The sequence below is a fragment of the Salvelinus namaycush genome, chromosome 3, assembly GCF_016432855.1.
Source record: "Salvelinus namaycush isolate Seneca chromosome 3, SaNama_1.0, whole genome shotgun sequence".
Lineage (NCBI taxonomy): Eukaryota > Metazoa > Chordata > Actinopteri > Salmoniformes > Salmonidae > Salvelinus > Salvelinus namaycush.
Window position 1 is genome coordinate 42,624,738 of NC_052309.1, and position 16,274 is coordinate 42,641,011.

Below are 16,274 nucleotides of genomic sequence, written 5' to 3' on the forward strand. Positions count from 1 at the left end.
CACACACACACACACACACACACACACACACACACACATTATTTTAGAGGGGGCAAGAAGTAGGTGAAGATAGAAGGGGGTTGAATTTCACATTTTTCAAACACCTGAAACAGATTTTTCCTGCAATCTAGTGCCATAATCATTATGCCTAATTCTATCAAAACATACAGTATGTCTATTTTTAAGCATACCTCTTCGCTTGTTCAATTGTAATTATGAGGGTGTCCTTCTGACTGTTGTAAATCACACATCTAAATATACTGCACTACTAAATATACTGCACTATGATGCTCACCTGTCCTATGCCAGCAAGCAAGAAGCTTCAGAGCATCGTCACTTTTATACCTCCTGAATCAACCCCGCTCTTTTAGGGGAGCGAGTCAACCAGCGCGATACCCAAAGGAAGATGAGGCGGACTCGACGGGGACGAAATCCACCCCCAGCCCACCTGAGGAGGTTGAGTCGGAACCACAACAAGAACTTTTGGTGATCAACATTTCACCAGGGCCTCTCACGGATGCCCAAGTGTCAGTCCTGTGTAAAGGACTCTCTTTCTTCCCTTCTAATAGGATGGGCCCCTTAGCATTGAAAGTTGACACTTTCAAATTTGTTCGCCAATTACATTTCAATTATTTATTATTTGCTAATAGGCAATCATTGTGTAATGGCAATGGAGTGTTTAGACACTACAATGCATCTGGTATTTCTGATGTGAGAAAACAAACAGCTTTCAAAAAGAAGTCGAGTTTTGTACGACCAATACGAAAGTGTTTTACCACCCGAGAACAGGTAAAGAATACAAAATCCAAAGCTTCATTAATTGTAGCACCACTAATGTCATATACACTACATGGCCAAAAGTATGTGGACACCCCTTCAAATGAGTGGATTCGGCTATTTCAGTCACACCAGTTGCTGACAGGTGTATAAAATCGAGCACATAGCCATGCAATCTCCATAGACAAACATTGGCAGTGGAATGGCGCGTACTGAAGAGCTCAATGACTTTCAACGTGACACTGTCATAGGATGCCACCTTTCCAACAAGTCAGTTGGTCAAATTTCTGCCCTGCTAGAGCTGCCCTGGTCAACTGCAAGTGCTGTTATTGTGAAGTGGAAACTTCTAAGAGCAACAATGGCTCAGCCGCGAAGTGGTAGGCCACACAAAGTCACAGAACGGGACTGCCGAGTGCTGAAATGCATAGTGCAAAAAAAGTGTCTGTCCTCGGTTGCAACACTCACTACTGAGTTCAAAACTGCCTCTGGAAGCAACGTCAGCACAAGAACTGTTCTCGGGAGCTTCATGAAATGGGTTTTCATGGCCTAGCATCCGCACACAAGCCTAAGATCACCAGTCGGCTGGGGTGGTGTAAAGCTCGCTGCTATTGGACTCATGCTTCACCATCTGTGTTTGGCGGATGCCAGGAGAACGCTACCTGCCCCAATGCATACTGCCAACTGTACATTTTGGTGGAGGAGGAATAATGGTCTGTGGCTGTTTTTCATTCTTCGGGCTAAGCCCCTTGGTTCCAGTGAATGGAAACCTTAAAGATACAGCATACAATGACATTCTACACGATTCTGTGCTTCCAACTTTGTGGGGAAGGCCCTTTCCTGTTTCAGCATGACACTGCCCCCATGCACAAAGCGAGATCTATACGGAAATGGTTTGTTGAGATTGGTGTGGGAGAACTCGACTGGCCTGCACAGAGCCCTGACCTCAACCCCATCAAACACCTTTGGGATGAATTGGAACGCCGACTGCGAGCCAGGCCTAATTGCCCAACATCAGGGCCCGACCTCCTAATGGTCTAAACTGAATGGAAGCAAGTCCCCGCAAGAATGTTCCAACATCTAGTGGAAAGCCTTCCCAGAAGAGTGGAGGCTGTTGTAGCAGCAAAAGCGAGACCAACATCATATTAATGCCCATAATTTTGGAATGAGACGGTCGACCATTAGGTGTCCTCATACTTTTGGCCATGTAGTGTACATGCTCAAATACATCTGTGGAGCTGCTTATATTGGTCAAACTAAACGAGCATTGCAGAACACAAGGCTGCTATTCGAAATAAAAACACGGACTATGCTGTTGCTTGCCAGTGCATTGAAGCCAATCATGGCTCACCTTCCTCCCTGCGCTTTGTAGCAATAGAACGATTCAAATTTCACCAAAACGAGGTGATATTGTACGTAAACTAAAACAAAGAGAGGCATTTTGGCAGTACTTCTTAGACACTGTGGTTCCAAAGGGGCTAAATGATGTCTTAATTTCCATATATAATGTTGCCTTGATTTTTGGGGTCTCTGTGTCTCCGGTTCACAGACACCCAAATATCACCTATGTATATTTTCACTTGGCCTATTGATTAAAAAGACTACACTATTTATCTTTTTATTTTGTGCTTTAATTGAAACATATTATTATTATAATTATAATTATAATATAATATAATTAATTATAATTATAATTTTTGTATATTGTTGTCTCAGTGAGCCACTAGGCAATACATAGGAGCTAAGTGCAATGATCGGGTCACTCTGAGGAAGACAGCTTGACAATGGATTAAAGTGAGAAATCAATCTCTGCCTTTGTTGTTGAGTGCTCCAACTCCTTTTTACCTCAAATTAGTCCGCTTGGAAGTTTTTCTTGGTAAGCCTGCATACTCACCGGACATGTCACCCATTGAGCATGTGATTATATTTTTTAAGAAAATAAATATGCTTCTCTGCATCTCTGCTAAACTCTGGGAACAAAAATGTAAAATAATGTGAGTCTTATTCAGTACACATAGTAAATGTTTGTTTTTCTAAAGCCTAGCAACCTTGCCAGCAGGCATGCCAGCTAAGATGGTTAAACGAGCTACTCTAACTTGACCGATAGCCTGAAATGGCTTTGTGGCTAGTTATGAGGTTAGGAGATTGGGAATCTATCTAGTTGGCTAGCTAAAGCCAACAGTGGCAACCCGTCATTCAGGGCATGTTTTGAGCCCTACCTGTTGCATGTTATTTTGCCATTAGAACGTGTCACATATCAGTTTGCAAACAATGTAAAAAAAAAACATTGAGTTAATAAAGCCGCATACAAACTTTGTCTCTTTTTTGCTTTCTTGAGTAAGGCAGCTCCAAAATGCAGGTGTTTCAGCCTAGCTCAGTGCTTTCTGTGGTTATGGGACAGCCAGTGGAAAATACGGTGTGTAGGGGTTGGTAATGTTCTCTAGTTGTGCTGTGATTGATTCAGTGTTCTGTCACTCATGGGGACACTACGTCACCGCAAAATCTAAGGGTAGAGCTTGAAAATCCCCAGGGTGTCTGTAGTGACGCCTCTAGCACTGAGATGCAGTGCCTTAGACCGCTTAGACAGCGGTCTAAGGCACCTCACCTCAGTGCTAGAGGTGTCAATACAAACACCCTGGTTCGAATCCAGGCTGTATCACAACCGGCTGTGATTGGGAGTCCCATAGGGCAGCGCACAATTGGCCCGGTGTAGGCCGTCATTGTAAATAAGAATTTGTTCTTAACTGACTTGCCTAGTTAAATAAAAGGTAAAAAAAAAATAATGATTTCAAATCACGTTACATATCTACAGTAGCTTTGATTGGACTGATACTTTCAAAATCTTAGCTAGCAGTCATCATGAATCAAGTCGACAATCTACGGGCAAATTATTTTCAATTCTTGTCATATGTGACCCGTTTCAGGAAACTAGGCGTATGTCGTGGGACACTACTTCACAGGAGAGCCATTTGAACATAAAAAATGTTTTTTTTGCAGAATTGCCTTCTCGAAGATGTGAACTTTCATGTGCCTTAATAACAAACTTGTATGCCATCTGTAAATACGAATAAAATGGTTAAATTACAAGTCTAGTTGGTTTAGCCACAGAAAAAGACCTTCCCGCTAGCCATGGTTGGCTGAGATAATGAGTTTGCTGGACATGCCGAGAGATGAGTTTGGATTGGTCTGCCATACAGTATAGCACGCTTATCTATTTGAGCTGGTCAGTATGTCTTGGTAATCCTGTCTAACACTGTTTTTTTAAAATGGGGGTGGCAGGAAGCCTAGTGGTTAGAGTGTTGGGCCAGTAACTGAAAGGTTGCTAGATCAAATCCCTGAGCTGACAAGGTAAAAATCTGTCGTTCTGCCCCTGAACAAGGCAGTTAACCCACTGTTCCCAGGCCGTCATTGTAAATAAGAATTTGTTCTTAACTGACAACCGTAACTAAATTGTTGCCAGCAGCACAGTTACAGTCACCAACGCTCTGGATAACATGAAAACAGCCTCTCATTTGTGTCTGGAAGTAGCTAGCAAGTTAGCCAATGTTAGCTTGGGTGCTTGACTGCTGTTGTGAGGTCAGAACGTTCGGATCAACCCTACTCATCGGCCAGAGAGTCCAGAGTGCACTCTGAATGCTCCGAGAGTGAAACGCTCTGAATTTACAAACAGACAATCTGACAGAACAGTTGCAGTCACCAACGATCTGGATAACATAACAGCCTAACCAGCTCTGCTAGGGTGAGTAATGTTCAGTGAGCTGTTCTCTCATTTGTGCCTGGAAGCAGCTTGCAAGTTAGCTTGGGTTCTTGACTTCTGTTGTTAGTACAGAACGCTCGGATCAACCCTTAAAGAGATGGGTGGGGCTAAAGCTTAAGAGGGTGTGAATGATGCTGAATGGGTGTAGACAAAGAAGGGCTCTCCAGTAGTAGTACCAAAACATTCCAAGGCCATTTTATCAAAAGTTAATTTACAAGTTTATCAACTTTCAATGCAGAATTACTTTCCTATTGTTCCTCAACTGTAGTGCATGATATACCATTTCGTAGCTCGAAGTCTCTACATTTAACTAATGTAAAAAACACAATTTCAAATTTTGCTACATAAGAATGATTTGAGCCGGTCGGTCACATATGAAGAGAAAGAATAGATAAAACGTATTGGTGCTCATCGGCCATTGGACATAAACATTACACAAATTGGAAATCGCAAATTCAGCAATGAGTGGTTTGGAAGGAATCAGTGTCTAACTGCAAACATTGCAATGCAATCACTAGCCTGCTATTCAGTGGAGTGGGGTCCCAAGTCTGGATTTAAGGGTCTCCAAGCTTAAAAGGATAAACATTCAATATTTGCCATGGTGTCAATCCAGCATGACTTCTGCCTCGTTCAAAACTGGAATCTTGGAATTGGGAAATCTCGGACTTCAGTGAGTTCCTGTTCAAGTGAGCACAGCACAAGGTGAGTCCAAAAATGTATTGTATGCTGCTGCAACATGCCAGGGAGATATGTATGTATACTGTAGCTAAGAAAGCAATACTAAGTGTATGTTTTGTAGTAAGATGTTAGTTGCCCATGTGCCTCACCCTAATAATGTGGTCCCTTTTCCCCTCATAACTTAGCCTACTGTTCTGACTTGGTGGTGTACATGTAGCCTATAGCCTGTTTTAGATAAATGTTATCATCAAATATTGTAAGAGCTTTCATTGTCTGCTTATATGCCCCCTTTATTTATCCTACGGTTCTGACTTGGTGTACAGGGAGAATACTGTAAGAATGGCCCATGTTCTGAATTCTGTCGCTGTACATTTCAAAAGTTCTGAATTATATATACTATACTATACTATACTATATATATAGACTAGGTCCATCCTAGCTTTTTCATTAATGCCTCTTATCCGCTCGCCGTCCCCTTATGCCATAGTTTGTACATCTCAATTGTCAGTAGAAACCACTTTTGTTTAAGCAAGTCAGCCATATCAACTATGTTTTTCTATAAGGCAGTAAAAGAGGCTGAATGAACTGTTTCGCTGCCTGACAAGGCTCTGCTGATAGCCAGGTGTAGCAGTGGTAAGGTGTTGGGACTGCTGTTGGGACAGCTTTATCTAGGCCCTAACAGTGTGTGGGCACAGTTTGTCACCGTTATAGTGCAATTAATGTATTGTTTAGTGTTGTGTTGTGTAGTGGCTTTGCTGGCATGCATCTAAAAAAAATTTGAGGAATTTGCCCCACCAAGATTCACATGCTAAAATTGCCACAGAAAGCCAACATCATAAACTTGCTAGGTGGCTAGTGTTTTAGAAACAAAACATTTTTGTTTGATTTATTCATCAAGAAAGTATCAATAGGCTACATAGCTTGATCAAATAGATGTACAAACATACCTCCTGGGAGTCCTGCCCATCACTATACACTCTCTCCTCCTCTTTGCTCCACGCTGCACCTTGGAAGGAACCACTTACAAGGGAGAATGGGGGGGGGGGGGTACTCTTTGCCTGGTCCAGTCAGTGTGACCCCTCTGCAAAATACCGCTGATAAATCTTTTTTTATAAATAATTATGTCAAACGTGGGCTTAAATATGAAGTTTAGTAATTAATTAAACATCTGACATTTTTTTAAATCTGAGGGGGCACGCGCCCTTGTATCATGTATGAGCATGATACATCTGCACAGACACGTATATATTGAAGACAATAAATGCATGTGAGTTGACATTCAAATTGACAGATGCAGTCTGTCTGATAGATGAGGAGTACGTACAACAAGAAGCATCAGAATGACGGCTCTAGACTATATACTTGGCTATATATTGACCTTAAACATCCAATCACACTAGGGTTTTATACACCAAACAAAGCACTCCATGTCTCTTTCTCTCTAACCCCTAACCTTAATTCTAACCCTAACCCCTAAGCTTAAAATACACTGAAAAAAATATAAACACAACATGTAAAGTGTTGTTCCCAAAAAATTATTACGCACCAAAAGCTTATTTCTCTCAAATTCTGTGCACAATTTTCTTTCATCCCTTTAAGTGAACATTTTTCCTTTGCCAAGATAATCCATCCACCTGACAGTTGTGGAATATCAAGAAGCTGATTAAATAGCATTCACACCTTGTGCTAGGGACAATAAAAGGCTGCTCTAAAATGTGCAGTTTTGTTACAGTACACAACGCCACAGATGTCTCAAGTTTTGAGGGAGTGTGCAATTGGCATGCTGACTGCAGGAATGTCCACCAGAGCTGTTGCCAGATAATTTAATGTTAATTTCTCTACCATTTTGAGAATTTGGCAGGATGTCCAACCGGCCTCACAAATGCAAACAATGTGTAATCACGTCAGCCCAGAACCTCCACATCTGGCTTCTTCACCTGCGGGATGGTCTGAGATCAGCCACCCGGACAGGTGATGAAACTGTGGGTTTGCACAAGAATTTCTGCACAAACTGTCAGAAAACATCTCAGGGAAGCTCATTTGCATGCTCGTCGTACTCACCAGGGTCTTGACCTGACTGCAGTTCGCCATCGTATCCGACTTCAGTGGGCAAATGCTCACCTTTGATGGCTACTGGCACGCTGGAGATGTGTGCTCTTCATGGATAAATCCCGGTTTCAACTGTACCGGGGACATGGCAGATGTGCGTCGTGAGGGCGAGCGGTTTGCTGATGTCAACGCTGAGAACAAAGTGCCCCATGGTGGCGGTGGGATTATGGTATGGGTAGGCATAAGCTACGGACAATGAACAAAATTGCATTTTATCGATGGCAATTTGAATGCAAAGCGATACCGTGACAAGATTCTGAGGCCCTTCATACCTTCATCCCTTCGTGCCATTCATCCACCGCCTCATGTTTTAGCATGATAATGCACGGCCACAAGTTGCTAGTATCTGTACACAACTCCTGGAAGCTGAAAATGTCCCAGTTCTTCTATGGCCTGCATACTCACCGGACATGTCACCCATTGAGCATGTTCGGAATGCTCTGGATCCACTTGTACGAAAATGGTGTTCCAGTTCCAGCCAATATCCAGCAACTTCGCACAACCATTGAAGAGGAGTGGGACAACATTCCACAGGCCACAGTCAACAGCCTGATCAGCTCTATGCGAAGGATATATCGCGCTGCATGAGGCAAATGGTGGTCACACCAGATACTGACTGGTTTTCTGACCTACGCCCCTACCTTTTTTTGTAAGGTATCTGTGACCAACAGATGCATATCTGTATTCCCAGTCATGTGAAATTCATAGATTAGGGCCTAATACATGTATTTCAATTGACTGATTTCCTTACATGAACTATAACTCAGTAAAATCTTTGAAATTGTTGAGTGTTGCGTTAATATTTTAGTTCAGTGTAGCTTGTTTTCCATGTGGGGGCTGGCGAAATGTTCCCAAATCCCTGGAATTGTTCTTGTTTTACTAGCCTTTTGAGGACTTCTAGTCCCCTCAAGGATATACCAAAACACAGGGTTGGTTAACTCTGGAGACTACTTTGGTGTCTTCAGAGTTAGGTACTGTAAATCAGCTTTTAGTTCTTCTCCAAAAACAGTACACATAGAGACCTTAGTGTCCCTGGGGCAATTTAGAGAGTGGACAGAGGAATGTTATAATGAAGAATGTGTTTGTTTAAGTTGATAGTGTTTTTATGTATCTGTGACCAACAGATATTTATGTTTGTCTGTGCTGAATTTTTGTTCTTTCTATTGTATTAAAAGAGACACTGGTCTCAATGGTGACTCCCTGCTAAAATTCAAAACACACACACACACACACACACACACACACACACACACACACACACACACACACACACACACACACACACACACACACACACACACACACACACACACACACACACACACACACACACACACACACACACACACACACACACACACACACACACACACACACACACACACACACACACACACAGGCTCTCTCTCTCAAAACAGCTCCTCTGTGTCCCAGTCATCACCAACCACTTATTGCACAAATCAAACCTTTATTTTTCACTTGGCTGCATGACATTCAATAAAGTGAGCACATTTCAAGCATGAGTAGAAAAAGCTATATGAAAACGTCCAAGGTGCTTTCTCAGCTGAGGTTCAGGTGCTATCAGTAATTCCCCCCAGCTGCTGTGTTTGGGATAAAACACCATTCTGTTGCCTTGTCCTTGATATGAGGGTGAAATGGGTATTTGATTTCTGACATACCCTCATTTCTAGTTCTCAAATACCTTTCTGATTCTTACATACCAATCAGCAAACAGGGGACGTCCTAAAGACATTAGGAAATGTTTCCCTTTGGTCCCTTGTAGGGTTTTGGCACAATTTTGTCCCATGTACGCTCTGAGAAGGTTAAAACATGACGTTTACCTTGCTACCATAAGGAGACATTCAGTACTGTAGGCCTAAAAAGGTGTGCAGCTCCAAGCCAAAATACATTCAGTCAGAGTGCCATTGTGATAAAGTATTTTCATTATCTGACTTAACACCAATTTTAATGGCTTTTTTGTGTGAAACGCTTTGAAGAATATAGCCTATGAATCGGGCGAGCGACGGACAAAGGCGTTTACTATCAGGCTCGAGATGAGCCATATTCAGAGCTACCACTGTGGATGAATGATTACTATACCAGTCCAAATGAAGGCTTGTCATCAGAAATAATTGCATATTTACATGACAAACAGCTGAACAGACTCTACCTGGCTCTTTTCAAAGTTTAGTGTGAATGACACTTCACTATAGGCGAATCAAAGGGGGAGCTCCTAGACGGCATCCATATTAGGAAGTATAACAACTGACGACTTCCTAATGATGCCCTACTCCTGATATCTCATCCATCCTCTCCCAAAACTTTATCGATCAACTATCTGACAATAACAAACTTCTGTACAGTTGAGGTTCAATGCATTACCAAACCAGGTTTGAGTTACAGTTTCGGCTTATCATAGTTGGCAAAGAATGTAATACGGAAGTAAAAGCTTAATTGGTGTGTATTACAGTAAACAAACATTATCAAGTGCATTATCAAGCGCAAACACACATTACAGATGCTATCCCAGACAGCCAGCATAGTTAAACACTGATATTATCATGCTCTATGGAAGCGTGGTGATGTGGTTTGTATGAGCTGAAATTAGGCAGTGCTTTAGAAGGTGTGTTATAAAGCTCTTATATACAAAAGCTGAATGGAAACTCACAGATTCAGAGCAGCCTCAGAGCATTTTTCAAGTTAGTTAGTTAAAATCATCTTAACATCCATTTCAATATCAAATAATGTATCAACCATAATCACCTGGAATATGCCAGGCATGGAAATTCATGCAATAAGAACATTTATATCCTAGAGTTGTTTGAGACACACGCACACGCACGAGCACGCACGCACACACACACAGTTAAGTACAACCATGTTGATGTGATGTTTGATAAGAAGATCAAGCATTCTTGTGGCCTTAGGCACGATGAAGGGTCCATTGTGGCTCCTATCTCGCTCCTTCTAAAAAAACACGTAATTTGGTCAGACTGTGTCCATTTTGTGTCTTCTTGAGGGGGTTCATTTTGGCTCTGGATAGATCCATCCCTTGGGTCAGTTAACTAATAAGGTGTGCATTAGAAGTCATGACGCAGCTCTCTGTTTCATCAGTCTGTTTCTTTAGGGGGTTCACTCTGGCTCTGGTTACGTCCAATACCGTCCGTCAGTTTCCCAATATGGGCTTTCATTTGGGCTCTGCTTGTGTCCAGTTTCTCAGTTTCTTAAAATGGGTTTCCTCACCAGGGGCTGAAAAGAGGAGGATTCTGCTGAGGTATGACTCTCCAATCCCATTTCCATCCCTCCTCTACTCACTCTGTCTTTTCTTACCCTGTTGTCTCCATCTCCTCTTATCTAGTCAGCCACCTTCACTCTCAGAAACACAGCACATCTTCACCGTTTTCACACTATCATGCCGACCCAAACCAAACCGTGCCAAACTGTGGAAATGTTCTTTTAACATTGTCCTTTTCAGCTCAGTTCCAGCAACTATGATGGATGCGTAACCAGGCCAGCTCAGCACAGCTTGCTTTGGCTCGGCTCGGCTCAGTAGTATGAAAAGACTTCTAATTTAGTACCCATAGTTAACATTCCATGCAACCGGTGGCCATTTTGAATTGTGGTACAGACAGGGTTACAGTATTAGTCCAAATTTCACTAAGAGAAACCAAGCAAACAGGCAGCCATTTTGTGCCAAGGTATCAGTTGGGTCCTGTAGGCCTACTAGTACGTAAACAATGAGTGCTGTGGAAGAGAGAGTTGGGCCCAGAGAGTTCTGTGTATGTTTCTGTGTGCACACGTGTGTTTGTGGGTTTGTGAGTACATGCGTTTGCCTGTTTTTGTGTGTGTGTGTGTGTGTGTGTGTGCATGTGTGTGTGTGTGTGTGTGTGTGTCCGTGTGTGTCCGTGTGTTTGAGTAATAGAATCTGACTTTGTCTGGCCAAATTGACTGACAGCTGTTAAAATGCGGCTGTAGCAGTCTCTGGCAAGGATACAGAATGCAGCTCATGCATTTTATAAAGGGGACTAGACTAGTCATGGCAGGTACTGCACTTAGTGACATTTTTACAATCTCCATCACACCTAGTGGAACAACATCTCAAAAGCATCTGCAGTGCCAATGTTGACGTGTGTTTTGGATAAGGTGTGTGTTTGTGTGACTGAATGAAAGTAGAGTAGAGCTTTTCCGGGGAGAACACTAAGACTTGAGAGCGCTAGACCTCTAGTACGCTCAACCGAAAGGATACCGTTCATTTACAGTATACTAAAATTAACTAATAGTATATACTCATTAAGTATGTAGTATACCGTATGTTAGTATGGGTATTCGAACACAGCTTAAGACTTGAGAGTGCTAGTGTGTGTCTGTGTCTCTTTTGTGTGTGTGTGTGAGACACGTGTGTCTCTGTGTGTGTGTGTGTGTGTGTGTACACGTGTACATGTGTGTTAGTAGGATTGTAGTGCGTCTTACCATGATAGTGGTGACCACGACAGTTCTGTTCTCCATGATTTCGTTGGGATTGAGGGCTTCATTCTGGATCAGAACCAGCTTGTCTGAATCCGTCCAGTAACCCATCTGGAGACAATGAGAGGACTGTGAGTGGAACGGCCAGGGTGTGTGTGCGTGCGTGGTATGATTTCTTCATTGTTTGAATGCGTTTGTCCTGATTACTCACCGTAGAGTATGTGTCGTTTCCAGTATTTTTGTGTTAATTATGTGATGTTAGGATCTCTGAGACTATCTGAGATATGTTGTGTATACAAGCAAAGGAGAAGAGTCACACACATTGTATGCTTGGTTGTGCCATGTATAAAAATGCACAATGTTTAGTTTTGTATTGTACAGTATATGAATCTGAGTCATATAATAGGTGAGTCAAGCTAAGGAAGTGAATATGTCTGCCAAAATACTGTTTTATACATGGTATATAATAAAGCTAAACAGGTTTTGTTTCATCCTGCTGGTGTCTGCCATTGAGCAGGAAGAAGGGAGGGGAGAGAGAAAGGGATGGCATGTATGTATAGGTGTATTTGACCCTAAGCATGCAGAGCCAGCCTGTGGGTAGGCCCAACCACCCCTCCACTTCATCCCCCTCTCTCTCCTCCATCACTCTCTCTCTCACTCTACTGCTCCACCTCTCTCTATTCACGTACCGTAGTTGGCTGGAGTCCTGCACGTACACACACACACACACACACAGCACTGAAAACAATATACAGGACACGGCAAAATACACACACACACACATTCTCGAAGCCTGAGTATACTGTTCACGCTACTGTTAATCACTAATACACAATACCCAGGTTCTACAGACACACAGACAATAATAAGATGAGAAACAGATAAACAGATGTTCACTCTCTTCTGGCATTTTAAACCATGGAAATTGAAAATGAAATGAAACAAACAAAACATTTGTTATTCAAATGATTATGGTATAGTGGTATTATGGTGTAGTTATTATGGTGATAGCTAGAAAGCATGGGCAGTGATGGAAATTGAGAATAAAATGAAACATATAGTAAATAGATATTCAAACATATAGTTATCATGTTTTCAAATGACTGGTGGGCCAGTAGTCATCTTACTCGTCTGGGTCCGTTGTTCTTCAGCTCAAACACGTCCATGGTGTAGTTGACCCTGCGTCCATAGTGGTCAAACTGGACATTACCTGTTAATCCCTGCAGCCAGACCTGTACACAGGACAAGACACTATCATCAGAGTCACATAGAATGCAGGTATACCTTCGTTCTATTTTAAATAAGAGCACATTTCATAGGAAACAGTTTGTAGTGTTGACAGTTTGTCCTTTGTGGATATCATAGAGTTTGCAGAAATGAGGTCATTCATGAACCGAAATGGCTTTGAGGTGCAGTGGTAGATACCTGTTTGAGGGTGCGCTCCATGTCAATGCCCTGATTCCAGGGGGCGGCGGGGTTAGCCAGACAGTCCCCAGCATTGCCCCGGCGAGAGATGTCAACCTTCTGCCTACGTAGGTTCCTGAAGGCCTCTGCCATCACCATCACACCGTCGTACGTCAGAGCCGACGTGTACTGGGGAACAGGAGAGAATCGTCAGGTGTGTGTGTGTGGTAGGGGGATGAAACGAGGGAAAGGTTTCTGCGTGTGTGCAATGGGCATAAAACACATTATTTGCGTCAAGGAAGACTGTTGCATTATGACAAACTCTCTCGGCGTGTGACGCCAAACACCACCAAATGTGGAAAAAGTCAAAGGATGTGAATACTTTTTGAAGGCACTGTAACTTTGCCTCTGGCCTGGGGGAATCCTACTCATTAACCCAGCTCTCCCTCATCCCTCCCTCACTCATTACAGCTCTCTGTGGGGGGCGCAGTGTGTGTGTGTGGAGGGTGGGGGGCACAGGGTGCGTGTGTGTGTGTGTGGGTAGCTAGGTGGGAGGGTGAGGGGGACTTATGTGTTTATGTGTCTGTGGACCATCAACCCCCTGTCGGGGCAGACATGCTTCCTATATCAATGTGGGGCAAGGGGGCGATAAACAGTTTGATAACCCCGGCTGATGTCAGCCGCACCCTGGGCACGAAGGTTAGCACCGACTGGCACAGGCAGGCCATCAATAAGAGTCTGGGCACTTGAAGAGATAAGAGGGACAATCCTACCAAGGAGTTATGAGGGTGTTGTGGCTGTTTGGTTGACCTCCATCTAGACTGTGACCAGGACATAGTGGTGCTCCACTCAATACAGCAATGATGAATGGTGCTACTGTACAGCAGAGACAGAGGCTGTTTGGTAGGGAGAACATTGGAATGGTGATAAGGGATCAAAAACACACTCTTACACACACACACCTCCAACTCAATCATCAAGTTTGCAGACGACACTACAGTGGTAGGCTTGATTACCAACAACGACGAGACGGCCTACAGGGGAGGAGGTGAGGGCCCTCGGAGTGTGGTGTCAGGAAAATAACCTCACACTCAACGTTAACAAAACAAAGGTGATGATCGTGGACTTCAGGAAACAGCAGAGGGAGCACCCCCCTGTCCACATCGACGGCACAGTAGTAGAGAAGGTGGAAAGTTAAGTTCCTCGGCGTACACATCACGGACAAACTGAAATGGTCTAATGTTTTTTCTCTCTCTTCTCCCAGTCTCTCTCCCTCTCTCCATCCATTCCCTCTCTCTTCTCCCTCCCTCCATCACTCCCTCCCTCCTTCTCCCCTCTATCCCAAGGCAGTGCAGCTCAGCACTCAGAGCTTCTGACTCATGATGCGGGTGGTGGGTGACTGCTGGTCACCGAGACCCTTAAAGGGAGAGTTATTTATTTAAGTTTTAGCTTATTTTCAACTTCTTTGTTGTTGTTTTATCCAAACCGTTTTTAAGTTCCTTTGCTGGTTATTTAGCAACAACCAGAATCTCATGGTTAGCATTTTTGGCGCATGAAGCCATGCTGGTGAAAATTCATTGATCCAGTTAGCAGTACATTTAAAAGCATGGGGAAAGCAACCGCGCTCCTCTCTGCGTTAGGCAAAGATATTTCCCAAGGCTTTTTTGATCCGTTTCCCCTGGGATCGCTACACTCTGGATGTTGTTAAATAACCAGCAAACAAGCTTAAAAAATGGTTTGGATGAAATGACGACACCCTCAGTATGTTAAAAATGAGCTAGAACGTCAAAAAAGTGAACTGTCCCTTTAACCCACTGTAGTCCACCCCACCCCACCCCAGCCCACCCAAGCTGAGCCAAGCCAAGCCTGATAGAGTGCAGTCCAGTGCAGTCAAGTGCAGCAGGCCAGCTAAAGTTAGCTAAAGCACCAGTGCCCATGGCCATGGCCCCCTAGCAAGAGTGGAGCTCCCTCAGGCATTGGGCTCTACTATTCCAACACTGAGAAAGTCCACAGGTGTGAGACAGAGAGAGGATTGAGATACAATCCCATTGCCTGGCACTGGAGGATATGGCTGCCGTTTTACGGTCTCCTAAACAATTGTGCTATTGTGTGTGTTATTTCGCATTATTTGTAACTTATTTTGTACTTAAATGTTTCTGCCGAAAAGAGCTTCTAGATATCAGGACAGCGATTATTCACCTTGTACTGGATAAAGATGTTTTCTTTAACGATTCGGATGCAAAGGATTTACTTCAGACACCCGACAAGGCCCAAATCCCTGTGATTCGCATGAGAAAGATATATCGGGGATGTAGGTCGGGGTGCCTTGTAAAGATCAGAAGACGTGTAGGTAATCTGCCTCGACCATCAGTCCTATTAGCCAACGTACAATCATTGGATAACAAAATAGACGAGCTACGATCACGTATATCCTACCAACGGGACATTAAAAACTGTAATATCTTATGTTTCACAGAGTCGTGGCTGAACGACGACATGAATAACATACAGCTGGCGGGTTTCTGCTGCATCGGCAGGATAGAACAGCCACCTCCGGTTAGACAAGGGCTGGCATTCTGTGTCTATTTGTAAACAACAGCCGGTGCAAGAAATCGAATCATAAGAAAGTCTTGAAGTATCTCATGATAAGCTGTAGACCACAGTATTTACCAAGAGAGTTTTCATCTATATTTTTTGTAGCTGTCTATTTACCACCACAACCCGATGCTGGCGCTAAGACCGCACTCAATGAGCTGTATATGGCCATAAGCAAACAGGAAAATGCTCATCCAGAGGCGGCACTCCTAGTGGCTGGTGATTTTAATGCAGGGAAACTTAAATCAGTTTTACCTCATTTCTAAAAGCATGTTAAATGTGCAACCAGAGAAAAAAGAACTCCAGACCACCTTTACTCCACACACAGAGACGTGTACAAAGCTCTCCCTCGTCCTCCATTTGGCAAATCTGACCATAATTCTATCCGCCTGATTCCTGCTTACAAGCAAAAACAAGGACGCACCAGTGACTCGGTCAATAAAGAAGTGGTCAGATGTTTCAGATGCTAAGCTACAGGACTGTTTTGCTAGCA

The 16,274-nt window shown here is 43.3% G+C and overlaps 1 protein-coding gene across 2 annotated transcripts in view; it reads right to left on the bottom strand.

Moving 5' to 3' along the window:
- LOC120044370 (glutamate receptor 4) overlaps positions 1 to 16,274 on the bottom strand; it is a 203,514-nt gene that overhangs the window by 41,261 nt on the left and 145,979 nt on the right. For both annotated transcript variants that reach the window (XM_038988995.1, XM_038988996.1), the window contains exons 7-9: positions 13,208 to 13,375; positions 12,910 to 13,014; positions 11,789 to 11,893 (exon numbers count right to left, since the gene is read on the bottom strand). In XM_038988995.1, the coding sequence (XP_038844923.1) occupies positions 11,789 to 11,893; positions 12,910 to 13,014; positions 13,208 to 13,375 (378 nt within the window). The remainder of the gene's footprint in view (positions 1 to 11,788; positions 11,894 to 12,909; positions 13,015 to 13,207; positions 13,376 to 16,274) is intronic.